General features: G+C 38.6%; 1 protein-coding gene across 3 annotated transcripts in view; it reads right to left on the bottom strand.

Annotated features, from left to right (window-relative positions):
• Nucleotides 1–3,420: 3,420 nt before the first annotated feature.
• LOC129734463 (E3 ubiquitin-protein ligase UHRF2-like) overlaps nt 3,421–27,021 on the bottom strand; it is a 169,920-nt gene continuing 146,319 nt past the window's right edge. For all 3 annotated transcript variants that reach the window (XM_055698005.1, XM_055698006.1, XM_055698007.1), the window contains 7 exons: nt 23,976–24,082; nt 21,273–21,435; nt 16,301–16,438; nt 15,356–15,479; nt 14,817–14,977; nt 12,481–12,579; nt 3,421–10,839 (listed from right to left, as the gene is read on the bottom strand). In XM_055698005.1, the coding sequence (XP_055553980.1) occupies nt 10,693–10,839; nt 12,481–12,579; nt 14,817–14,977; nt 15,356–15,479; nt 16,301–16,438; nt 21,273–21,435; nt 23,976–24,082 (939 nt within the window). In that variant the 3' untranslated portion in view covers nt 3,421–10,692. The remainder of the gene's footprint in view (nt 10,840–12,480; nt 12,580–14,816; nt 14,978–15,355; nt 15,480–16,300; nt 16,439–21,272; nt 21,436–23,975; nt 24,083–27,021) is intronic.

The following is a 27,021-nucleotide window of genomic DNA, read 5'->3' as shown; positions in this document are numbered from 1 at the left end:
AAAACTTCCTCCTTATGGGGACCAATTAATAATTTTATCAAGGGCTCTGTTGATGTTGAAGTCCCCAGATGATATAGCCCCTGACACATCTATTCTTCTTACAACAGTTGCTCTGAACATGTCCCTTCTTGTTGCAATAGTAACAGATGGGAATTGTGGATCTTTCTCAATAAGATTGTCCCCTGGGTATTTTTCTCTATTCCTTTTTCCCTTCTCTCTTCAGATGGGGTCTTATTTCTCTGACTTTCTCTTACTGCTGCTACAAAGATTTTGGCTTTTGCTTTTTGTTTTTCCTCATCTCTCCTAACATATACTTTCTGTGCTTCCCTAAGTAACTCTTCTAATCCTCTCTCTTGCCAGTCTTCCAGCTTTTCTAATTTCCTTCTTATGTCCCCCCAGGATTTAGCTACAAATTGTGTTCTAAGGAGTGCAGTTCCGGCCACTGTATTCAGGTCAATTCCAGAATACATTTGTAGGCTTTTCCTTAATCTCTCCAACCATTCTGCTGGAGATTCATCTCTCCCTTGTTGTCCATTAAATGCTTTATTAATGTTTTGCCCTCGGGGAACCGCTTCCCTTATTCCCTGTATGATTAACGTTCTCAAGTCCCTCATATTCTGTCTTCCTTGGGGTTGTTGATGATCCCAGTGGGGATCCACATTTGGCCATTTTTGGTCTCCCAGGGGTCCTGCCTGATTCTGTTTTTCCCAAATTCTCATTCCAGCTTGCCTAATCATTCCCTTCTCAGCAGTAAATAAGATCCCTAAAATGGACTGTATTTCTTCCCAGGTATAAGTATTGGGGCCTAGGAATTGGTCCAGTTTTTCAGCTACTCTGAGGGGATCATCTAATAGGGTCCCCATTTCTTTCTTGAAATTTCTTACATCTGTAGTATTTAGTGGGACTGCCACAAACCCGATACCTCCCTGATTGCCTCCGAGGGGTACCTCTCTTAAGGGATATAGAGAAGCTCCCTCAGATATGGCAGTCCTACTTCTCGTACGTGCAGCCGGAGGTCGATCTAATTCCAGTGCTGTTGGTGGTGGAGGCAGGGGCAACGGTGGTACTGGTGGAGATACCACGGCCACCGGAGGGGGAGCTGCCGCCGGGGGTGGATTGTTAAGATATGGAGGTGGTAGGTTATCCAATGGCTCCCATTTATCATCTTTTTCTTTTTCCTGTTTTTCTTCTTCTGCTTTTAGTGTAAGTATTGAGGCTGGAAAAGGATGTGAAGTCCTGATCCATAATCCTGCATAATCACTTTCCTCCTGACTAAAAGGTTCCTTTGAATTAACATGTATATTTAAGGCCTGGCAAATCCAGTCTTCAAAGGAACCAAAAACAGGCCAAAAGGCACGTGGTCTTATAGGCTCCTTTGGCCATTCTACCATACAATACTGGATCATTTTTAGTTTACTTTTTCCTTTTCTGGGGCCCCTATCGTTCCAATTTCTAATCATTATTCCTAATGGACTTTCTGATGGTATGTCTGGTAATTTGCTCCCTTTCTCCTGGTCCCTGGTCTTTGATTTTGTCTGACCCATCTAGGAATTTTACTATGGCAATTCCTACAGCCCTTGGTTACCTTAGTAGGAGTGTCTTGCGGGGGGTTTAGGACCTATCACCCACCCGTGAATCCTATAGGAATCGCTTCGGTCCTTCACCGGCCAAGTCCCTCACAGGAGATTGGAACCGCGGTTAGAAGACCTCCACAAGCGCTTCAAAGCAAAGTTCCATCTCAGTCACGCTCTTACACACACAGGCAACCGAATCCCACCCAACTGAATGGTATACGCCTTAAATACTCACGACTCTGCCGTCTTCATTCGGATCTTCGCGCGCAGAATTGTGGGCAAAATATAGTGCTGCAGCCGGCTAGGGAGCTCATAAAAAAAAATATCATATTCTTTGCTTGCCTTTATTCAGGTTCAAAATGGTGTTAGTCCCGACCCGACTCGAACAGGAGCCACCAAATGGTGGGACACCCCTCTTTGATCAAGTCAGAATTCAGGAACCAAAGCCATCCCGGATGAGCCCCCAATTGTAATAAATAACTTAGTCCCAAATAGGATTGCAATCAAAGTTTGCAATTTATTAGAGCACCGGGAGTCTCCGCTCCACCAAGACGCATGCTGTACAAAATTTATTTTTGGTTTATATTTCCTAAACTAATACATATTCATAGTTATTTCTAAGAAAGGGTTGGTTTATTTAAATGGATCCTTGGAATAGGCGTGTACTACGTGGCGCATGCTCTTTCTATCTCCGAGGGTCTTCTTAACCCCTTTCTGGTGGTTGATGGATGAAGTCAGCAGTCTCCCTCGGCTCACCCTTAGGATGACCCTAGATTTTACGCATGCACCCTGTAAACTTCTCTTACATAAGACTATTTGGTTAGCAGCTCAGCCTGCATATCAGGGTGTGTAACCAGATGTCCTTTGTCAGATACAGAAACTAGGTATGTAGCCAGATGTTCTTTGCAAGATACAGGAACTAGGTATGTAGCCAGATGTTCTTTGCAAGATACAGGAACTATATACATTGATCACTCTGTTTTTCTTAGGTGTGTGGTTATACAAGGGTATGTAAGACAGAAGGTTACATTTCATCATGAGGTCCTAGCATTGTTCTATATTGACACAAATCAAATGAACCCATTTCACAACCACCATTCTCATTTTGCTGACTTTTCAAGCCCCCACTCGCATTTTTCTGATTTTGCAAGCTCCCACTCACATCTTGCTGACTTTTCAAGCCCCCACTTGCTTCTTGCAGACTTTGCAAGCTCCTGCTTGCATTTTACTAATTTTGCAAGCCCCCACTCGCATTTTGCTGATTTTGCAAGCCCCCACTCGCCTCTTGCTGATTTTTGAAGCCCCCTACAACATGTCTAAGCAGTCCCCATGTAGGCAAAAGCCCCGGTGCCTTTTTGTCCCCTTTCTCCAGAGCTTCTGACAGTGTTGATCCTAATTTTCCCAGGTCAACACACTAAGAGCAGTCGTGGGGGATACTTCCACTCCATGTGTTTTGGCCCACAATAACATATTTTTTAACCAAAGCCCATCTAAAGTAATTCCACGCTTCTCTAATGCTAATTTCCACAGTGATAGCACTATGGTATCTTCTTTAGATAACTTCATCCTCATGTTGTCCCTGGTGGCTCACCTTACCGGTGTCATGTTCTCCCAGGATCTTGCAGCTGCTCGCTGCGCTACTCTGCTTCACCAGGCTCTGCCTCCCCAGCAACCCGCTGGTCACAGTCTCAGGATCTGCTCCTAACACCCCTTACCAGAGTCATGTCGGCACAGTCTCAGGGTCTCTTTTTGATACCCTTTACTGGGATCACATCGTCACGTCGGAGTCACCAAATGTGGTGACGCAAGTCGAGGTGGACTGAAAAAAACACTATGTCTGTGTGGCTGGGTTCGGACAAAATGGCCTTTATTGTTTATACAAACTATTTATATATCTTAGACAGTGCAGGTGTCAGACCCTGATAGGTTTTTGTGTCCTTCTTCTTGCTTGCTATTTGCTGTTGCTGTAGGTGCCCGTATGCTGCTGTTCTAAGTTCCGATTCTTCACATCCTGCTTACATACCTGACAATTTGTGGCTGTCTTAAAGGTACACGACTAAGTCTTTGAAGTCAACTAACTTGTCTGCAGACCCGCTGCAGACCCTAACAGCCAGTAGCCCCTACAGCTGTTACATGTTCATGACCCAATGGAGTTAAGTCTTGGTTTAATACTGAATAAGATGTCCCTGTATCCACCAGAAGTTCTATTTCATCATCTTTGGTCCCAGCTTTATTTTGACCAGTGGATCCACTTGGGTAGATTCCCCAGGTCCCTGTCAATCAGATTCCACATCAGCAACCATCACCAACTTGCCCAGTCTTGGGCAATCCTTTTTCTAATGCCCCATTTGCTTACAATAAGCACACTGATCTATCAGTTGTGCTCAATTTCCCTTAGGTGGAGCACCTACACCACATCTCGCAGCCTCTCTCCCTCCACCAGTGCTGCCTCCTGATGGGTTTTGAGGGAGCACCCAGCCTCCCGCGGTGTGCAAAGCAGCCACTGTAGCATTCCTGCCCATTGTTCTCTCCTTCTGACTATCTTCACTCCCGTACACTTGCCATGCAACCTCCAACAATTTCTCCAAATCTTTCGAATCCACTCCTTGCACTTTCTGTAACTTTCTTCTGATATAATTTCTGGCCTCTCTTACAACCATCTGCTTTTCTAACTCACTAAACATCACATCCAACATATCCTAAACCAACCTTTAAACATGTTTGACCAATGCTACAAGCCAAGCAACATCTTTTTAACTTCACATTCTTATTTTTCTCTTTTTCTAACACCAGGACCACAGGGTCCTGGGGTGCTAAAGTAATTCTACATTCCTTTTGCCACTCTGGGTGATTTCACAGAGTAAAGAACATATCTGCATAAATCACTTCATCCCATTTGCCTTCTCATCTCAGAAATAGCATAAGTTGTAACAGTATTATAATTCAGAGTTCCGTTTAAAGGCCATTTTTCTCCATCATCTAACTTATATAAAGGCCATCGCTGATTGCAACATTTTATCAGTTTTATGGTTCACACTCCCTCCAGGTGGTCCCCTGATATCTTTCCAATGAGCCAGAATACAGCCTAAAGGGCTCCTTTTCAAAACCTCACTCTGTTAGTTTCCCATTCTGAAATTTATATAACACAAGGACAGGGACTAAGACTCAAACACTTAAACACAGAGCTGACAATTTTTGTAAACACAACAGCTAAAACTCGACCCACATCCTCTGATCACACCACATACATTCCAAAATGAACAGAGGTCTGCAATTATTTTCTGGATGTGATGAACACTTCAGGTCCCCACACTTATTAATCACTTATCCTTTCTCCAGCTGTTTCCCTTGCAGGATAACAGAACCACAGATCAGAGCTCCGCACTTGCTTCCTACTATTCGTAGGTCTCTCACACACGCGCACACACACACACACGATCCCACAGTCACACTTAGCACATTTAAAACATAACAGACCTACAAAAATCACACAGATAACACTCATAACTATTACAGTTGAAAACACCATATGCAATACCATTTTACCATTATCAATAGTATAAGAGGGATTCCAAAGTCAAAATGCCAATAAGTCAGTTAGCAAAACCAAATGTGTACCAAACTGGTGCTAACAACTGGGTATATGCCTTCCTATGGGAAACAAAATTCACATTTTACATAAAGCTTTACAAACAATTAACCATCTCTGTGCAGACATGCAATAAACAAATATCTGGGCTCTGTGTGTGGATCAGCTCTTGCATACCAGGTTAAGAACCCAGATTTGGGATAATTGGAGAGTGATATAAGAGTTAAAATAATTAGTCAATTATATTTTTTTTTTGTGCTAGCCATTTTTGAAATCTGAAAACAAGTTTTGACCTGCATTGATTACAAGTATGGAGATAAACATCTGGTTTGCACTTACCCACCAGTAAAAGTCTATTCTAAACAAAAGAGAGCATCTTCATAATATTGCTTCCAACTGTCTGGATTCACCTAATTCAGTCTATCAGGATGGCTTTCTCCCCCAGACATGCTTAGGTGATGTATATACTGTATATATTTCTGGTAATCTTTGTATTTATTAACAGAATCCCTGCTTAGATAACGTAAATACAATCAGTATATTAGATGAAAAAAACCCAAGTTGGTTCAATACTCATTTTCCATAGTAGTTGATGTTAAGGTTGCCTCAAATGCATGTTTTTATGTCCTTTGTGCTAAAACTTTAATTATCAACATCGTTTTCAAAGTGGTGTGTGCACTGGGACCCTTGCGGAAGACAATGTATTCAAGTTAGTTATCTTGAACAAGCCATGTCTTCTCTATTGGGCCTTGTACTTAGGGCTTGAGAAGCCTGTATGTTACTAATATAATCTGTAACTTATAATATCTTTGGAAAAGGTAAACTGTATGTGAATCAAGGGGTGGAATGTAGTTATCCTGACCAGGACACCACTGTACATCAAGGAGTTAGTGATCCACATAACAGTTAACCTGAGTAGGCCCAGGCCTGTGCTGTGCTGAGCTGCACAGCAGCACATCATGGCTTTTAGGCCTGTGTTGTGCCTCACAAATCCCTTGCCTGCAGGATAAACTTGGCCAGCTCATTGTAATGGGATCCTGCACACAGTTCCCACTTGGTACCAGTGATTAAGCCACCTGCATGGCCTTGCCTTTACCTAAAAGTGCAGCAGGAAGCCTTTATGCGAACACCCTTCCTGTTTGATGGTAAGAAAAGCCTATAATAGCTTGAATGACCAAAAAAGAGGAACCTTTCCATGGACGGGATCTGCCCAGCATGCTGTGGGAAAATCCATCGAGGATTGAGCTGATGCTGCATGAACTGTGGTTTCCAGCATTTGAAGGCATGTAAGATTTACTATCTGTATTCCTCTTGTTATTCTATCTTATTAAAACAGCTATTTTATTAAGCCATTTGTCGTCAGGCCTTTTTTATTGAGATCTAGGTGAACCCTGAACCCTCTCCCCACTCCTTTGCAGGATGCAAACCTTTTTATTCCAGATGCATCATAAGGCAATAGTAATGAATATCAACCACAGCAGTAATTGTTTATTTTCTAAAGACAGATGTATTATTTAATACACGTATTACCACTAGCATTGCTAGTGTTGATATTTCTTACCTGCTTTACCTACCAAATTCCAAAAAAGTCAGCCAGAATTAAGCATGTCATCTTTTGAACTCCAACTTTTAATCTTTAGCTAACAGAAGTATAAAATCTTTATGCCTTTTTTGTTTGATACTTCAGTTCTGATTTTTCAGAGCTGCCACAGTAGCAGTAGGTTCTACACAAGGTAAAATACTGGCAGAATGTAATATTAAAGATCTGTGGGTTTTCCCCCACAAGCTACAATGTTCAGTTTTTACTGAGTGTCAAACCTATCTTTTTAAGTATCACATAATTTTTTCCTTATAGTTCCATATAAACCTCTCTTTCTAATCCAGGTAAAGTATGAAACAGCTTTTCTACAAATACTGAAATTGAACTTCTTATTCTGAGTTAAATCTCATCTAACAAAAGTACAATATTTTTACATGCATTTTTTCAGACCTCTTCATTTGAATAATGACTCTGGTTTAGACAGCATGCTCAACTTGCCTTTTTTCATTACATGGACTATAGCTTGCTTAAGATGGCTTCAGAACTTAAGCTCTGGCCCTCCAGGAATACTGAATGAGCACTTGAGATCAGACTCCTATTGCTCTACATAATGCCATGTAGAAGTAAAAAGTGGCCAAGACTGAAACCTTGAACAGGAACGTCTTCCCATCTGTTCCCATCAATCAGTTTATATAACAATTTGGCTTCTGAGACAGTCCATATAGTTGGTGGGATAGACTTTATATGTGATAACTTTATGATCAAGACACCAATGTAGAGTATTTGAAAGGAACACAAGAGGTTTTCTGGCATGTCTGTGCAGATACTTGAGTTCAATCGAGTTCCTTTGTAGCTGAGTTAGTCTGTCACTACATAAAGTAGTAGTGTTGCAGATCAGGAAATATGTACTGTAGTAGTATTTAGAGTAGAGAAATGACTGCACAATTTTACATCATATAAACAATAACCTCTAGAACTTTATGGTATACAGGCACATGAATGCCTGTAGACTTTCTTTGAAGTGACAAAAATGAGGTTTGTATTAATAAAGCTATTTTAGCTATTCTACTTTTGTGTCCTTTATGGTAAAGGTTTTGTAGTTGCAATTCTTCATTACATACTTAGTGACTTCCAATGGGAATTTAATTTGACAGAAGTTGCATCATCATATGAAAGTAACAGGAAACAGACAAGCCATTGTTGTATACAGAGGGAGATTCAGCATTAGAAAATTTTAGACTTCTTCAATAATATTGAAAAAGACATTTAATAGTCATCAGTATAGCACTAAGGGTTTACAAAATTACGAAATACTACTACAAACCAGACTTTTAATACAGGTGAAAGCAGTGGATGTGTTTGCAATTGCCACTAACTATGCAAAATCTTGTCAATCTGTTCATTACAAACAATTGTGCTTAAACCATTAAAATGGTCTGAAAAAAATAGTTAAGCCAAAACCATAAAATAATTTAGGAACTTCCTACAGTTGGCCTTAAACTTTGTGACAAATGGTACATTAAAAGTAAACTCACTGAATTAATATAGACTATGGAAAAAACTAGGTTCTCTAGTAATCAAGAGTCACTAATTCTTATGAATAAGAAAAATAAAAGTTAATAGTTGGAACAGTTTCTTGCTAAACATTTAACAGAGAAGGTGAATAGTTCCGATTTATATTTTCTAGATATTTGTGTGTTTTGATGAATGTTGCCAACCTCATTTTAAGACTCAGGAATCTAGATTAAAAGCTGCTCTTTCCAAAGCAGTTTTGATAAGACTTTTCTAATTAAGTGGTGCATTTATAGAATCTTACCTCACCAATTCAGTTTGGTAGCTTTTTACCAATTCAAAGGCCATTAAAAGGTATAAAATACTGTAGACTTTTGGTAGGTGCATATTACACAGATGCATGTGTTGATCACAAAGGTATAATTTTTGCCATAAAAAGCATTGGGTTACAATTTGGGAAATCTATGGACTGAGGAAACAGTCTACAGTACTCAAACTATATGCTTAATATTAATACAGTTGTTGCATAGTGCCTGAAACCTCATTTCCTAATAAGTATAGAAAAAGATCAAAAGCTGAAGTTTTAACTTCTGAGTTGTTCAACAATGCATGTCTTCAATATTATGTGATTCAAGATGCTCCCAACATTAAAGCGTTATGCATTAATACAGTGTAACTGAAATTCTTTGGCTAAAACTAACTGGGAAAAAAAATTTTAAAAAAAGCAATTACATACATGTGTCTGATTCATTATAGAGGTGAAGGCAAGGTTTTGAATCAGAGAATGTCATCATAAATGTGCACATACTTCTCCAATATGAATGTACATGTAGACAAGCACTCAAAATGGGATTATCACTTTACATAAAACTATTAACAAATCAAAGATAATACCTTATTGATATAATGCAGCCTCAAACAATATTTAATAGTAAACAATAAATAGTATTTCAAAGGTCTGAAATGAGAATTGACACAAAAAATAATATCTAGTTGTTATTTCCCTCCAACATCATGGCATATCTCCTTTGTACACTATACACTGTTAGTATCACCCCATGACTACTTAGACAACCCTTTTACTGATCACTGTGCTGGGATCCCACAACACACAATGCTAATGGGAAAGAAGAGCTCTCTCCTGCAGCAGGTCCCAGGACTCTTGCTCTGATATATAGAGCCAGGGCTACTTGTGCTTGTCTCAAGCATAGGCCTGAATAGCTGTACCTGTAGCACAAGCACTGCTACAAGATAAATATATCTCTGATATGTAAGACCCTGAATCAGGTTAGAATTTTTCTTAAGGCATGGTTGGGGGGGGGAAAAGTAGCTTAGAAATTCGTTTAAGCAAACATTCTTCTGTTTTCTTGATGAATGAATTAAGGTATATGAAGATTCAAGTTTGTAGAATAAGAAGCCTGCCTAAAGGAAATACACTGTAGTCTGAAAAAAGTGTCTTAATTTTAAATGTCATAATTTGACAAGTTTGGTTAATATAAACCCCACAAAATTAGCAACATTTCTGAATCATAAAATATTTAATAATGTATATTTTGGGAGGATTTATTATATATAAAATTTCAAGTCACTATATGAAGCAATTTAAACCCTTTTCAAGCTAGCACTGTCTTCAATGCTGTATAGATTTATTGCCACTGATACAAGACCTAGTAAAAGCATACATTTTAAGCTAATACAAAAGTGGCACTTTTTAATATGAAATTTTTGTACACAACTAATGTCTTGAATATCTAAGTGCAAAAAACCACAGATCACTTTACACTACTGTAGCAACTATGCATTCATATTGTTCATTAGTCCTTAGTAGTTAGCTTGCATAAGATACAAGAAAAAGCACAGTGAAGCTCACAAAAATAGACTAAAAGTCAGACTGTTCTTGCAAAAAAATACACTGTAATGGAAGAAAGACAAAAAAAGGACTATGTACACCACAGGTTTTGCTGTTCTTTAATCCAACTGACTTAAGTGCTGGGTTTCTTTTGTAGTTTTATTTTGGGTGTTTGGGTTTTTTGGCTTTTTCTGTTGAATCAAACCACATAGACTAGACACAAGTAAAATTAAGAAAACAGTGGGTAGCTAAAACTGTATATACTATTTTTTCTCCCCATAATTTGTTTTCCTCTACTTGAGGTAGTTACCAAAACAAATCATAACTTAAGCACCAGTTAGAACTCACCACTTAGACCTAAAGCTTCTGGTTTGGGGTTTTTTTTTCCTCCCTTTAAAAATTCTTTGTCAGCTCACCAAAACTACCTTTGATGTTAAAGACAGCAGAGATTTAGAGTTCTCACTACATGAAGAAAGATGGCGATGAGGAGGAAGAGGATTAGCTGATTCAAAAGGTGACAATAGATTCACTTCCATCAAGCTGGCTGTTTTACTATTGACTTTCAGATATTTATTCTCCTTTACTGTCTATAAAGTCAATGGGAGAAGTATGAAAGGATGTGAACACATCATCGTCCTTTGCTGTAACCAGGGAAGAACTGATCAAGTAGTGTCTGCAATATCTTGTTAGGAACCATGGTGTAGCTCTTTCCAAGGTCATAGCGGCAGGCAGGACAGGTAAAGACTTCAGCTCGGAAAGAGCGCTGTAAACAGCTCTAAGGCATACAAAGAAAAAGAAGTAAAAGTATTACAGCTTTTGCTTTGCATTGAACATTTAGCTAGTAAATATTAAGCAATTACTAGGAACCAAAGATGCAGTTTCCCACATTTCCAGAAACAGCAAGCTCTTATTGAGTTCTCTTGCCATATTTCTGCCTTTACAACTCAAATGATATACTGGGTCTGGCTGGGATGGATTTAATTTTCTTCATAGCAGCCTGTATGGTACTGTGTTTTAGATCTGTGATTAAACCAGTGTTGAGAATACTACCAGTGTTTTAGCTATTGCTGAACAGTGCTTGCACAGCATCAAGGCTTTCTCTGTTTCTTATTCTGCCTCCCCAGCAAGTAGGCTAGGGAAAGGCAAGAGGTCAGGAGGAGACACAGCTGGCCCAAACCGACCAAAGGGATATTCCATGCCATATAATGTCATGCTCAGCAATAAAAACTGGGAGGATGGTCTTTTCAAAGTACCCATTGCTCAGAGACTGGCTGGGCATTGGTCTGCTTGTGGTAGGTGGTGAGCAAATGCCTTTGCATAACTTTTTTTTTTCTTTTCCTTTATTCTCTTTACTTATTAAACTGTCTTTATCTTGACCCGTGAGTCTTTCTTGCTGTGGGGAGGACTGAGCGAGCAGCTGGTGGGTGCTTATTTTCTGGTTGGGGTCAACCCATCACAAAGGACTTAACCAAAGAAATCTTGATTAGGAGGTAAAGCACTGATTTTGTCAGGAATTGAGTGTGTTACTACTGAGAGACTTCATTTTCACTAATGTGTTCCTGTGGATCAGTCCACAGTTTCTTTCTAGCATTTCTGTTAGAGTGCTGTAAGTATTCCAGAGCTTCATTCCAAGATGTAGCTGAACATACAGGTGTATAGCATTTTATCTAATAAGTCATAGCTACTTCATCTTTATGACAAGACTCAGTGTTTAAGCCTCAAAGACATGAGTAGAATAAAATAGGTTTCAGACTACAGTATCTAAAAGATGATTATTAATGTTGCCTTCTTTTTTTTGTTTTCCCAGACTGCAGACAGCCCAAGCATATAAGTTAAATATGAAATTTTTATGAGGATCGATCTTTGCCCAAACAACAACACTGTCTGTCAGTCTATACCTTTAAAATAGTAATTGGCTGTTACTTTATAATTAGCCATTGATAGCTTCAGATTCTATGCTTTGAAGTTGTTGCCATTAAATATTCTCCATGTTTTTTCTGACACTCTATATATTAACCCCCTCATAATACTTTACCTCTATGTAACAAGCAGTTCTTTGAAGGAGCAGTCTTGCTCCATTCTCATTTCTTAACTATATAAAATTAACTTAATCTTATTGTACCAACATCTAGCTCCTGGAACAAACCGATCCCTAGCATAGCTCCACTAATTACAATGGAATGATAAATTTGATACATCAGATCTATAAGAAATTATACTAAATACATTTCCACTTCTTTTTACATAAAATTAAGACTGATTATATGGCAGCCACGCAACTGGAAGCAAGCATGTTACATTTCTTTCTCAGACTGCTAGGCAATAATTATTGTCTTCCTAAAATATATGTTGGTTTTGGTGATCTGTGTCTCAGGGCCAAGAACACAGACCAGAGCAATACAGCGATTATTCTTACTTTACAGACGTTGTGGAGGCACTCCGTTGTCACTGGCTGGTAAACCAGCTCCTGACAGCAGACACACATAAAAGATTGTTCCAATTTCTTCAGGAAATTCTAGTATAGGGCAATATAAGAGAAAAGTAGAACTATTAGAGGCACATTCACAAATATGCAAACAAAAAAGGCCATTTTATTCAAAATTATTTTTTAAAAACTGTTTTGCCTAACTACTGTAATTGTTACCTATATTTAAATTAACATTTCACACCCAAATTCACAGACCTAAATTGAGTAAAAAATTTGGCCTTCATAGTATTTGGTAAACTCAGAGATACATTCATGAGATAATTGCTTAACACCCTTGTTACTCTTCCCAAACACACAGTTAGCATGGTCTAATAATGTTACACAACTGCTAGAAGTTGTTAAATCCATTATTCAGTGTGATAGGACAGCTTGATATTGCAAAGATTGCTTACACTGAAACTTTTCTAGTGTGATCTTCAGGTCTTAGTCCAAGTTACAGATTTCCTTCCAAAGCCTACCAACATTACTCCTGTATTCATGGACATTTACATACATTCCCACACCCTCTGCTATTACTTCTACCTATCTTCTGTTCATTCCCTATATTATTATTGTTCACAGCTTCTTGTTCATTCTTATTTCCTTAGAAGTGAACCTCTATTGTGTTTAATGCAAAGTATACATTTAATAAATTACGCTTATTACATTAATTTTTTTTGAAATCTCATCTTATATCCTTCACATTCATGAGAAGTAGTGTGGCTAACAAAGTATTTTGAAAGCAAGTCCATGTACAGTTAATTTCCCTGCTTTTCTAGAAGTCTGAGAACTAAGGTTTTGAAGGTTATTTGGTTGTACATTATTATCATTAAAAACAAAACAGAAGGCCCATCAAGCCTTATTCTTAGCACAAGTCAGAGAATTTGGACACTAATATTTGTATTTAGTGATCATCACTAGAATTTTGCACATCCATGATGGATAAGTGATTGTTGCTGTTCTGCAAAGGGAAAGCAAAGTACTGTATACCTCTTTCACTAAGAAATTCACCTCTGCACCTGCCGGAGGTGTTTAATTGGTTTCTTGAGTCCTCAATCTGAAATACTGTGCAATAGGTAAAAGAACCTTCCTTATTTCTCAGTCTTCTGTGAGCAACTCTGAAGAATATGGGATAAATTTTGTGCCATAGATTTTACACATACAAGCATGCTTACAGAAACCTTATTCTCTGGTATTTCATTAGTCTCAAGCATATTCACTCAAGTATAGAAGTGTAAAAAACAGATCTAAAGTTATTCAAAATACAGTTCTTTTCAATAATCTTTATATCAGATTCATCTCAACCCAAAACTTACAAAGTGGAAACATTGTTTCAAGCATTAAGGTATATATTTTCATTGCAGCTATCTAATGATAGTTGTGTGATTCCCATTGAAATTTCTATATGACTATCACCAAGTGCAATCAAAATTATGGGCAGGAATCAGCAGGAAAATAACTTTCTAATAACTGGATTTCTCTTAAAATACTGTTTTCTGTTGCTTTAGAAATGCATATCTACTGTATTTTGTCATATAACTAAGAGTTGAAAGTCTAATTACTTACAAACATCGGACAACCCACAGATAAACTTATAACTACAGCATCAGCTCCTATACAAGTGCAATAGTATTATAGCAATAGTAGTACTGTAAGTGGAAGAACAAGGAATTACCAGATGCTCTTTCTGTCAAAGAAGCAAAGTAAATAGACCCTGGCAATTCTCTAATGAAGTGATTTTGTACATTCACTTTTTAGGCATCCATTCTCCATCTAATATCTTTGTTCTTTCACTGACTTGATAGTGACCTTTACCATTCTGATATCTTAATTTCTTTTTTTCCTGCAAAACAGCTAAAATAACTATGAATTGGAACATCAATAAAGCTAATGTTCAAGGATATTTTGGAGTATATTCCATCAGAGACTAATAAAAAAACAGTCCACAAGTGTCTTCAAACTTGAACTATCCTTGCTATTTTCTTGACATCTGGGGGAGGGAAGTATTTCCTCTTTTTTACTTAAGATTCTTTCTATAGTGAGTGGAATAATCTGCTAAATTTGAGTTAAAAATATTTTCATTTGGTATCTAAGTCTCAATATGACATTATTTCTTCTATCTCCTTAAGTGAATGAAATTACATGCCCCATCAATTGTTTCTGAACAGATAGTATGTATTCAACATTTTTAAGCAAGTGAATTAGATTTTAACAAAGCCTTATTTCTCCTGACTCTATATAAAGTATGGTTAAAAATGAATAATTTAAGCAAGCTGCAAGCATACTGGTCCTTCCTTAAGAGAAGCAAGTACTTCATCCCACAATTTCTGGTTCATACAGTCTTCTTTAATCAGCCACTGCTGTTGCTGGGTCAGTTGGAAAGCCTCTCCTTTACCTCCATCTCCCATTCTCATGGCTTTGGATGTATTTTTAGTCTCCTCTATACCTGTTTAAAATTATGACAAGATACAGTAAAAGTGGTAGTTTGAACTACTAAAAAGGGAAGACAAATTTCTAGAAAGCTAAAACATTAATCACATCTATGTAATGATGCAATAAAGATCCAATTCAAATTTCCCAGCTTTATTTTGAGCTATAGATCATAACTACATAGAAGATTGTTCATTTTTCTGTGAAGTTTAAGAAAAAGAAACCTTACAAATATGGAACAGCACCATAAGATCCCCAGCTTCCCATTTTATTACTGAGCACTTAACACTTTACATTTGGATTCCAAATGACTTCCAACTTCCTTGTAGTTTTCATGCTATTGGCTTATTTATAACTTTACAGAGCTCTAACACAAAGAAGTAAAAAGAAATACCATCATCAATTGTCCTTTTCTGGTTTCCATTACTCCGGCTAGTTGGCTCCTGTTTCATAGTTTGCTTCTTAAACTTATCCTTTTTCTCTTTACTAGCCATGGCTTCCAAATAACCTTCTGGATACTAAAAAAAAACCCCAAAACCAGATTTAAAACAAAATCCACTGGCATCTTGGAAGTCCCAAATACTGGCAAGTCTATTTTCTAAAAGAATGTAAACCCCTATGACTACATATTTAAATAATATTAAAACTATTTTTCAATACCCTATATAAACAGGAAAAGTTTTAAGTTAATATATTTTTAGAAAACTCTTGTTAAGTCAAAGGATCTGATCTAGAATAGATTTTATTAAAAGGCATCTTATATCCATATCTACAACTCAAACTACACAAATCACAAAAGCTAAAATTGAAGATGATGTCATGTAGCAAAACAACCCATCCAAAGGAAATGATTGGTTTCCTGAGGAAAAAAAATACTACTTTGATTCTTCCTGTCTGCCACAAATTTCATAGTGCCAAAGTCCCTGCCTGAAATGTTATCTATAAAAGTTCCTCAATCATAGATTACAATTATAGAAAAATACATAAAAACATATATTTTTTAAAAATTCTAAGAGACTCTACTATTACAAGAGTTACTTTTATAAATCTTATCCAGCATAAGGATCACAAAACTGTATACAAAATCATAATTTTCTGTTCCATATATACAGTAATTTCCTGTTAAGGCAGAAAGCTTCATCCACAACTTTTTCTGCTTTGCCAATATCATAGTTTTTCAAGTTACAGATGATCTAAAATATTTTTTATGTTAGACCCTGCCTCATTGTAGTATATGAAAAATGGAGCTTAAATTTAATTCACATTCCTAATTTTACAATTTAAGACTCCATTTACTTGAAGAAAATATCAGAGCAACTTTGTGAACACTAATTCTGACCTGTACACTCAGACCCAGTTTCTTTGACCGTTCCATCCCTTCTGAAGTCCAAGGTGCGGGTTCAATATCATCTCTCCTCAGAAGATAGCGCCAAACTAAGAACCCACATTTCCCAATTTCTGGCCAATATTTTACCACCTAAGGATAAATAACAACAGGTTTATTCTTTTGCTATCACAGTAGATCCTCAAATCTAATATAAGAAATTCTACCCAAAAGTTCAACAGATATTCTACTAGGTATTCATTATTTTACCATAAGCCAAACACACGCAGGTAGTCATAAATTATTGGCTCAAGGCAAAGAGGAAATTTGAATGATATGTTACTATTTTAAAGTATCACTTCTTTCAGTTGGGAAATGTTTGCATTTTGAAAAATACAATGATGTTTTAAAAGATGCACATCTTTATTCCAGATGCTAAGAAGACATTAAGAATATGAAAAGCCAGAAAGGGAGCTGGAAGGAGTGAAGAAATCAATTGATTTCCAGGGATGAATATGACTCAGTGAGCACACACAAAAATAGATTACATATTCAACTTGATATGTCCTATTATAGATTGTGTCCTACTATCACTGCTCTGAATAGAATAATAAAATCATAGAACAGTCCAAGTTGGAAGGAACATTGAAAGATCATCTGGTCCAACATTTTGTGGGAAAGGAAGCCTACATGAGATTATCTAGCACCCTGTCCAATTACATCTTGAAAACCTCCAGTGATGGGGACTCTACCACATTCCTGGGGAGGTTGTTCAGTGAATGATTGTTCTCACTGTAAAAAAATTCTTATATTAAGATGAAATCTCTCCAAGTGCAACTTGTTCCTGTTGCACCTTGTCTTTTCCATGTGGCTCCTTGTGATGAGAGTATGGCCTGACAAGCACTGACTGGTATGATCAAGTCTCTGTCTCTGTTAATAATGCCCCTGCAGATGCAGGCCAAGATCCAATTTGCCTTTGTTGCTGCAGCAGCACATCGCTGACTCACGTTCAGTTTATTGTCCACCAGGACCCCAAGTCCCTTTCAGCAAGGCTGCTCCCCAGTCACACAGATCCTAGCCTGTACTGGGATATTTTGTTATTCTGAGCCAGGTGCAGGATTTTGCACGTCTTTGTTGAACTTCATACTGTTCTTGCTAGCCCACTCTTCCAGCCTGTCCAGTTCTCTCTGTAAGATGCCTCTCCCTTCTGATATGTTCACCTCACTACCCAGTTTACTGTCATCTGCAAACTTGGTGAGGGTGTTTTCAATCCCATCATCCAGATTATTTATGAAGATGTTTGCATTGGGTCTGGCTGAGATGGTGTTAACTTTCCCCATAGTAGCCCTCCTTAGTGCTGTGCTTTGTATTTGTACCTAGAAGGGTCTTAATAATAAACCAATGTTTTGGCTACTGCTGAGCAGTGTTCCCACAGCATCTAGACTGTCACTCCAATCACTTCCCACACCCTCACCCACAAAAGCCAGTAGACTGGAGTTGGGCAATAGGTTGGGAGGGGACACAGCCAGAACAGCTGACCCAAGCTGACCAAAGGGATATTCCATACCATGTGACATCATGCTCAGCAATAAAAGCTAAGAGAACAGAGGAGGAGCAGGAGGCATTAATTATTAAGGTATTTCTCTTCCTAAGCATCCACTATGCATACTGAAGCCCTACTTCCCTGTAAGTGGCTGGACATCGCCTATTGATGGGAAGTAGAGAATAAATATTTTTGTTTTCCTTTGCTTCCTTGCATAGCTTTCTCTTTTCTTTATTAAACTGCCTTTATCTTGACTCACAAGTTTTTTTATCTTTTTTTCTCCCCCTGTCTTGCTGAGGAGGTGGAGTGATAGAGCAGCTTGGTGGGTACCTGGTGTCCAGCCAAGGTCAACTCACCACAATGTTGAACAGCATGGGACTCAGTATCAATCCCTGGGAGGACCTCACTTGTGACCAGCTGCAGCCTGAATAAAAAACCGTTGATCACCACCCTCTGATTGCAACCTGTTAGCCAGTTTCCAATCCACCTTGCAGACTACCCATCCAGTCTGTATCTTGCCAGTTTGTCCAGGAGAAGGCTGTGGGGAAGTATTGAGTGCTTTGCTGAAGTCCAGGTAAATAACATCCACTGCTCTCCCAATGTCAACAGAAGATGTTATTTTGTTGTATAAGGTGATCAGGTTAGTCTGGCATGATTTGCCTTTGGTAAATCCATGTTGGCTTTTCCAGTCATGTGCTTCATTTGGCTGGTGACATTTTCTAGGAGGACACGTTCCATTACTTTCCCAGGGACTGAAGCAAGACTAATAGGCCTGTAGTTTCCTGGGTCCTCTTTTGGGCCCTTCTTGTAGATGGGTATGATATTTGCCCTCTTCCAGTCATCAGGGACATCACCTGATCTCCATGACTTTTCAAAGATTATGGACAGTGGCCTTGCAACAATGTCAGTCACTTCTCCTAACACCCTGAGGTGGATTTTATCCAGGCCCATAGATTTATACAGGTTGAACCTGCAGACCAGCCCTTTCTCCACTACTGGTGAGTCAACACGTGCATTGTTATAGCTACTTGATCCTGTGATTTGGGGCCCAGCTACGCTGATAAAGACAGAGGCAAAGAAGATATTGAGAATATCTGCCTTGTCAGCATTATTAGTGACTACTTTCCCCACACTGTTTAGCAATGGGCCTATATCTTCCCTGTGCTTCTGCTTAGTGCTCACATACCTGAAGACCACTTTCTTCTTGTTGACATCTCTGGACAATTACAGTTCTAGCTGAGCCTTAGCCTTCTTGACTGCATCTCTGCATGCCCTAGCAAGGTTCTTGTAGTCCTCAGTGGCTATTTGGCCACCTTTCCATAGCCAGTAAGCTTCTCTTTTTTGCTTTTAAGCAGTCAAAAGCCCATTGTTAAGCCAGGGTGGTCTCTTGTTCTGTCTTCTTTCTTTCCCTTTGCAGGGGATGGACTGTTCTTGTGCTTCCAGGAGGCTGTTTTTGAATAATTCCCAGCACTTAAAAGCTCCTTTGTCCTCCATGGACACTTCCTATGGAAACTCTCGCAGCTGGGCTTTGAGCATCTTGAAGTTGGCTCTTGTAAAATCCAGGGTCTTTGTTCTACTACTGGTCTTCAGTGTGCTCGGCAGAATCTTAAACTCCACAGTGTTGTGGTCACTGTATCCAAGGCTACCATTGGTAGTTGTGTTGTCAAGTAAATTTTCTTGGTTAGTGAGCAGTAAATCTAGCAATGTGCTGTTCCTAGTCAGCATATTCAGCACCTGTAGCAGGAAGCAGTCCTCAATGCATTCCAGGAACCTGATGGACAACTTGTGCATCACTGTGTTGTTTTTCCAACAAATGTCTGGGTAATTGAAGTCACCCATGAGGACCAGGTTCTTTTGGCCCAAGAATTCCTTGAGTGGCCAAAGTAAGGTTTTGTCAGCCTCATCACCCTGATTCGGAGGTTGGTAACAGATACCTACCATAAGATTGACGGTGACCATAATACCCTTGGTGATGATCCCTCCAATCCTGACCCCAAGGCATTTGATAGAACTTCCGTGGTCTCCATAGCTCACCTCCATACACTCAAATTTCTCTTTTACATAGAATGCAATTCTATCTCCTCTTCTTCCCTTCCTTTCTTTTCAAAAGAGCTTATACCCATCCATTGCAGTCTTCCAGTCGTGTGAGTTTTCTCACCAAGTTTCTATGATTCCTATGATGTCATAACTCTCCGACTGGACACAGAGATCCAGTTCCTCCTGTTTGTTGCCCAGGGTATTTGCATTGGTATACACACACTTGAGGTGGCTGGATCTGCATTGGTACTTGCATTGGTGAGCACTTGAGGTGGCTGGACTTAGGGTTCTTGCCTTTGGAGAGGGTTGGGGAGCATTCCTCACATCCTGGATCTTGGTTCCTGGCAAGCAGCAAACTTCCCTTGACTTTATATCAGGCTGGCTGATGGGAATGCCTCTGTGCCTCTCAGCAGAGTCACCCACTACTAGCACTCGCCACTTCCTTTTGCAGCTTTTAGTATGTGCTGCTGGTGTGGTTTCTCCCTGTGAATCCTGCTCATTGGTTTTGTCTGCTGCCAAGAGTTTGTATCTGTTGCTGGTTGGTACATATGAGGAAATGGGGACAGAGATGATATCCTGCTGCCATGAGTCACCAGAGAACATGGTGCCTCCTTCTCCAAGGTGCTGTCTGTCTGCTGTTGAAATTCTTTGGTAGTCTTTGGAGGTCATGGCCATGGGGCCCTAATATTTTTTGCAAAGTCTTGAATATACTCAATTTATTGTTCCCCCTCCCTTATACAGCACAGCCTGCTAGACTTCCTCCTGCAGCTCCTACACCTGTTGCCTGAGTGACTCCACCAGAGTAAACCTTGCACAGGTGGAGCTTGCACCCTCCTCCACCCAGGAGTGTGGGGTGCAGTCTTTGCAGCCCTCAACCTGGACAGTAACTACCCTGGTAGGAAGCTTTGTCTGCGTGGCTGTCTTCACTCATTTCAGGCTAGCCTGGGTAGGTAGCTGATTCCTGTTTGCTGCAGCCCTTGCCTGTTCTCTACCACTATGATTCAAACAATCTCAAAGCACTGCCTAATAAGCCCTTCTAATTCCCTGGAGACCTCAAGCTGCTGGGTAGGCTTGCACAGCCATCAGCTAGCTGGGGTAACCATCCAAGCTGCAGCTTAAGCCTGTGGGTGAGCAGAGCAGGAAGCAGCCTGATAACTGGCAGAGTATGCGGCCCTTCCCACACATAAATCCATGTGAACTGCCATGCAATCAGACAATGCCACGATTGAAATGCAATACTTCCATTTCATTTCACTACAGAACAAGGTAGGCTAAACTGTCCTCATGGTAACAAAAGAATTATTCCTTCAAAAGCAATAATCAAGAGTTTGCTATGTAACACAAAAGACTTAAAAAACACATCTTAAGAAAAATGTAATGCTCTATATACAGTAAAAATCATAATACCTTGTAAATACCATCATATCTGTTGCCTTCCTCTGGGGCATATTTACTGATCCGTCGTCCTTTTGAACTGCGTACTACTCGAACTGGCTTACCAGCTCTCCAATTCTTAGACTCTGCTCCATTTTTATCATCCAATGCAGCATCACAGTTAAGGGCCAATGCCCTGAAAATCACATTAGATATCTTCATAAAATATATTGCTTCATATAACATTATATTGAGAATCAGTGTGACAAAATCAAATTTTTTTGCCTTATACGATTATGTTTACTAAGCAGAAGAATTTGCAGTGAATTATTCAGTAGACTGCAATACCAATAGAAGAACTGAGATCAACTCTACCATGTGTGAGAATAGGTATCGGAATACAATATATTTAGTTCCAAATGTTGACAATGAAAATTCAGCTAATATAAATAAAAGAAACCAATCCCTTCAGGTTTAATATTTTTTAATTTTTAAAAACAATTATTTCTCAAGTAACATGGAAGGATTTTTAAAAGTTGTAACAATGGAAAATTATCTGACTATTCCACATTAGTGAATATTTTTAGGATTTTAAAGTGTGCATGAATTGAGAAACATTATGAAAAAGTAACATGGAAAAAAGTCCATAGCAACTATCCAAAAATATATCTGTAGCAAATATTACTCTTCTTAGTCCATTAGCTACCTAAGTTTAAGAGTTACATGCCATGAACTAATTCAGAGACAAGTAAACCATAATGTTCTTTTCTATGTACTTTGATCTAGAAGAGTATAGATGGATCATCAAAGAATCAGAAAAGAATAAATATCAGTAAACACCACAAAAATATTCTTCCTTGTTTAGTTGCAGCATCTCCCACATCACACGTTAGCTTTAAGAATGGATAAGAATAAGAAGTTATATGCATGAGGGGGGGGGAAGTATTGTTTTTGTCAGGAAGTTAAAATCTTTACGGATGAATCTTTATCCTTCCAAAAGTAACACAGGGGAATAAATCTCATGGAGAGAGCTGGCATTTCTTAGAGGAAAACTATAATGAAGAGGAACATAAACAACAGTATTTATATAGTTTAAATTTAGCTATTTGGATCTCCATGCAATTGATGAGCAGAAGTAGGCTCCAGCTTGCTCTCTCTCCTGAAGCATTCACTTTTATCCACTATTTATATAGGCATCCTATTCTAGACACTTGGAGTAAGATAGTATGAATCCCTCCCTGACTAAACAGTTTGAACATAAAATATTTTTATAGCCATACATTGATTTGAGTGTGGATGAACAAAAGTCTCTGGAATCAGGTTCAAACCCAACCATGGACCACAAAAGAAACAATGGCCCTCGGAAAAATATGGCAAAATTTACAGCCTGTGATATACAGAAAAGTAAGGAAAGGTGAAGTAATTCAGGTTTTAAAAATATTTCTTTTGCACAGGCAAAATAAGAAAACATTCTGGACAAACAAAAAAATTTTGATTCTATTACATGCAACCATACTGTCTGCCTTCAATCATCACAAGGGTTAAGAACATTAGATCCAAAGCACAGACTACCACCAGCCAATCAAAATGGATAACTGGTAGCACCACTTTATACTCCATGCACCTCAACTACTACAAAGCAACCAGACACAACACACTTTGCCAATGGCTTTCACAACCATTTGCTGAGAGCAGAGGAACAACAAGACTAAGGAGCCTAGGTTTTATTCCAGGTTCCAATAAAAAGTTTGCTTTATGATTAAAAGCCATTATAAACCTGCTGCCCAAATCTATTTTTTGTCTCACTCCTTTCCATGCTCTTGTTTCTGTTACATCTCCTCCTCTGTCAGTATCCCAGTCAGGCTTTTCTTCTTTCTCCTCCAAGTACCAACACAGAGCCTGAAAGAATGCCTCCCCACTCAATTTTGGTGCTTGACAGAAGCACAGTGCATCCAATGTCAGATCTGATAGAGAAAGTCCTAGTTGAACTTAGTACCCCATAGCCAGTGCACAGTTAGTTGCTTCATGCAGATGGTATACATATAGAAATGTAAAGGTATTAAGAATTCCTAGAGTTTAGGCAGGCTATTTATAGAACATAAATATACTTTAAGCAAATGTCTAATTTATTTTTTCAAACCTTTTTTTTTCTTCATTCAATTGTTTTTGCCTACAATTTGACAAAAAAATAGGCCAACTATTATCAGGGACATCAAAACACACAAGGCAAAGTAATAGTAATTCCTTGTTCTTCATACAAAATATGAAGGCACTAAAGGCTATCAAAAATATGTGAGATTTCTTTTACTATGGGCAAATGAATGGTTCTTCACACCTAACTTTCATAAATTCTTAAACAGTTTAAGATGAATCTTTATAAGAACAATCTGAGGCAAACACCCAGCACAGAAAATTTCAGTTTAAGAGGTTTAAGTTTGGCAAACTTATCAACTGAAAACCAAATCTTCTCATAAGAAGTGTTGGACAATTTCAAATAGATATATAGCCACCAGCTGAACCTGTAATACAGCAATATATTTTCATCAGTTACAAATAATTCTTTAAATCAACATAACACTATGTTTGACAAAATGCCTCTAAACAGCAGGAGGCACCACTGTTTACAGTAGCAAAAGATGCATAAGAGGGAACAAATTTTGCAAAATATAATTTTTAAATTAAAGGAACAAAACTCAACTCTGGATTTTTTTTTTTAATTTAGTCTTAAAACCTTACCTGTTCATGTGTGTTAATGTTTGATCAAATGTATGTTCTCCAATTCTTTTATTTCCAGAAAGATCTCTACCTCCACTCCCAGTATAAGTAAATTCATCTCCTCGGTCCTGTGTAAGAAGAATATTCTCCATTTTAGCATTCCATATTGAATCATCTTAACTGAAAACCTGCTCCTTCATTGATTCTATTTATTCAAACAAGAACAATTGTCTAAGGCAAAAAAAACATGTGCTCATTTTTAACATCATTCTCCTTTCAGAATAAGCAGACAGCAAAAAGTTATGGGTTCACATGCAACATATTAATCAGAAAGTGATTATAAAAAAATACATCTGCTTTAAAAAATTATTTGAACTCCTCAAGCATTGCTTTTAGTCACACAAATACTTCTGATAGAGGGAATTAATTCTAGCTAGTGTTTACTCATTCTCTAGCTTCATAGCTTACAAGAAAATCCCATTTGGAAAATATGTAATGCATCACTCAGAGGCCTCACTTCTGCTTGTTCATGGGACAGCACTAATATGGCAAAGCACTTTGTACTTAAGTACAAGACAATGTATTGGGTCTGGCTGAGCCCCATAGCAGCCCTCATAGTGCTGTGCTTGTATTGGTAGCTAGAAAGGTGGTGATAACACACTGGTGTTTTGGCTACTGCTGAGCAGTGCTCCCACAGCATCAAGGCTGTCTCTCCAAACTTCCTGCCCCGCCAGTAGGCTGGGGGTGGGCAAGATCTTGGGAGGGGACAGAGCCAGGAAAGCTGACCCAAAATGACCAAAGGGATATTCCATGCCATATGATGTCTGCTCAGATATAAAAGCTAAGAGAAAGGAGGAGGAAGGCAGGGGGCATTCGTTATTTACAATGTTTGTCTTCTGGAGCAGCCGCTACATGTACTGAAGCCCTGCCTCCCAGGAAGTGGCCGAACATTGACTGCTGATGGGAAGCAGAGAATAACACCTTTTGTTTCCCTTTGCTTCTGCGCATGTGACTTCTGCTATTGTGTCATTAAACTGCCTTTATCTTGACCCACAAGTTTTTTCATCTTATTTTCCCCCTGCCCTGTTCTGCTGAGGAAAGGAGTGATAGAGTAGCTTGGTGGGCACCTGGCATCCAGCCAAGGTCAACCCACCACAGACAAGTACTTCAATAACACTATACTTATTTACTGTCAAGTAAAAACATTCAGGAAAAAAAACCAAAGAAAAAGTAGGTGGTTTTGGTTCTTTTTGCACTTGCAGAGGTCGTCCCCACCTTGATTTCAGTTGTTCTGAACTGCTAAGAGCTTAGAAGGCTCATTCAGATGCAAATGTTATGAACTGATACAATTCTGTAATAGTCTATATATATGATGAATTACATGAAATTGAATGAAGGTTGATTAAACGTTCCTTTAAAACAAATTTTTAAAATAATGAAAATATACATAGTGCTTAAGTGAAGCCACAATTATTATTTTATCTTTAACCTATCACAAATTCACAATACTCATAACAAATCCAAATATTTTAGAAAAGACACAAATATATTTATAATAATGTCTCTCTTTTAAAATGCAAATCTTTTACAAAGTATGAAGATATAAATGAATACTTAGCAAATTAGTAATTTTCATATGAAGTTTCAGAGCAAAAAAACTAAACATAGTGGTATGCAGTAGTAAAATTCAGTCAATTTCTAACCACTATTAAATATTTGACATCAGCATGGAACCAATACCAACCCACTGCAAGATTATTAACAGAAATTTTATGACGAGCAATAAAAGAACAAGCAAAGTGTCACAACAGAGAAATGTTGGTTGTACAGGGCCATGAAGTAATTACTGAAATGCTGTTTACTTTAAACTGTGTAGAAAAACCTTAATAAATAAAGCAACAGATCTAATAGAGTATTTCTCTTTCCTTTTTATTTAGATACAACAAAAAGAAAACACTAGAAAGTAAAAAATGTGGGTTGGAAAAAATACCGAAAATATACTATTTAAGGAAATTATAGCAATCAGAAACTGGGAGGTATTTTTATCTCTTTTACAGACTTGTCGAAACAAGTATTGGAATAGCATATTTAAAAGGACGCTAAAAAAATGGGATGGAAAAAAAGCAAAGAAATTAACAAGACTGGAGAAACTCAGAAGAGATAAAGGGTATAGTCTGCTTAGTTCAGCAAAAAATATTATGTACATTCATGATGGTACCTTCATGAATAATGAATACAAAATTATTTTTTATCTAACAGACAAACATAAATCACAGAATGGTCAGGGTTGGAAGGGACCTCTGGAGATCACCTAGTCCACCCCCCTGCTAAAGTAGGTTCACCTAGAGCAGGTTGCACAGGATCGCGTCCAGGTAGGTTTTGAATGTCTCCAGAGAAGGAGACTCCACAACCTCTCTGGGCAGCCTGTTCCAGTGCTGTGTCACCCTCAAGGTAAAGAAGTTATTCCTCATTTCAGAAGGAGCTTCCTGCGTTTCAGTTTGTGCCCATTGCCTCTTGTCCTGTCACTGGGCACCACTGAAAAGAGCCTGGCCCCATCCTCTTGGTACTTGCCCTTAAGATATCTGTAGACATTGATAAGATCCCCTCTCAGTCTTCTCTTCTCCAGATTGAACAAAGCCCAGTTCTCTCAGCCTTTCCTCATAAGGGAGATGTTCCAGTCCCCTAATCATATTCATAGCCCTCCCCTGGACCTTCTCCAATTTCCTGTCTCTCTTGAACTGGGAAGTCCAGAACTGGACACAGTACTCCAGGTGCAGCCCCACCAGGGCAGAGTAGAAGGGGACGATAACCTCTCTTGACCTGCTGGCCACACTCCTCCTAATGCACCCCAGGATCCCATTGGCCTTCTGGGCCACAAGGGCACACTGCTGGCTCATGGTCAACTTGCTGTCCACCATAACTCCCAGGTCCTTCTCTGTGGCAATGCATTTGGAAGAAAAGGGACATGTGGCCTATCAAAACTCACTCTTGCTTTAGCAGCTTGATATGAATAAAAGCTTTGTCTGCTCAGCAAGGCCGTGAGGTTGTGAGAAAGACACCAAGAACA

The sequence above is a fragment of the Falco cherrug genome, chromosome W, assembly GCF_023634085.1.
Source record: "Falco cherrug isolate bFalChe1 chromosome W, bFalChe1.pri, whole genome shotgun sequence".
NCBI lineage: Eukaryota > Metazoa > Chordata > Aves > Falconiformes > Falconidae > Falco > Falco cherrug.
Note: the sequence above shows the minus strand (reverse complement) of the source record. Positions and strands in the feature narration are given on the sequence as shown.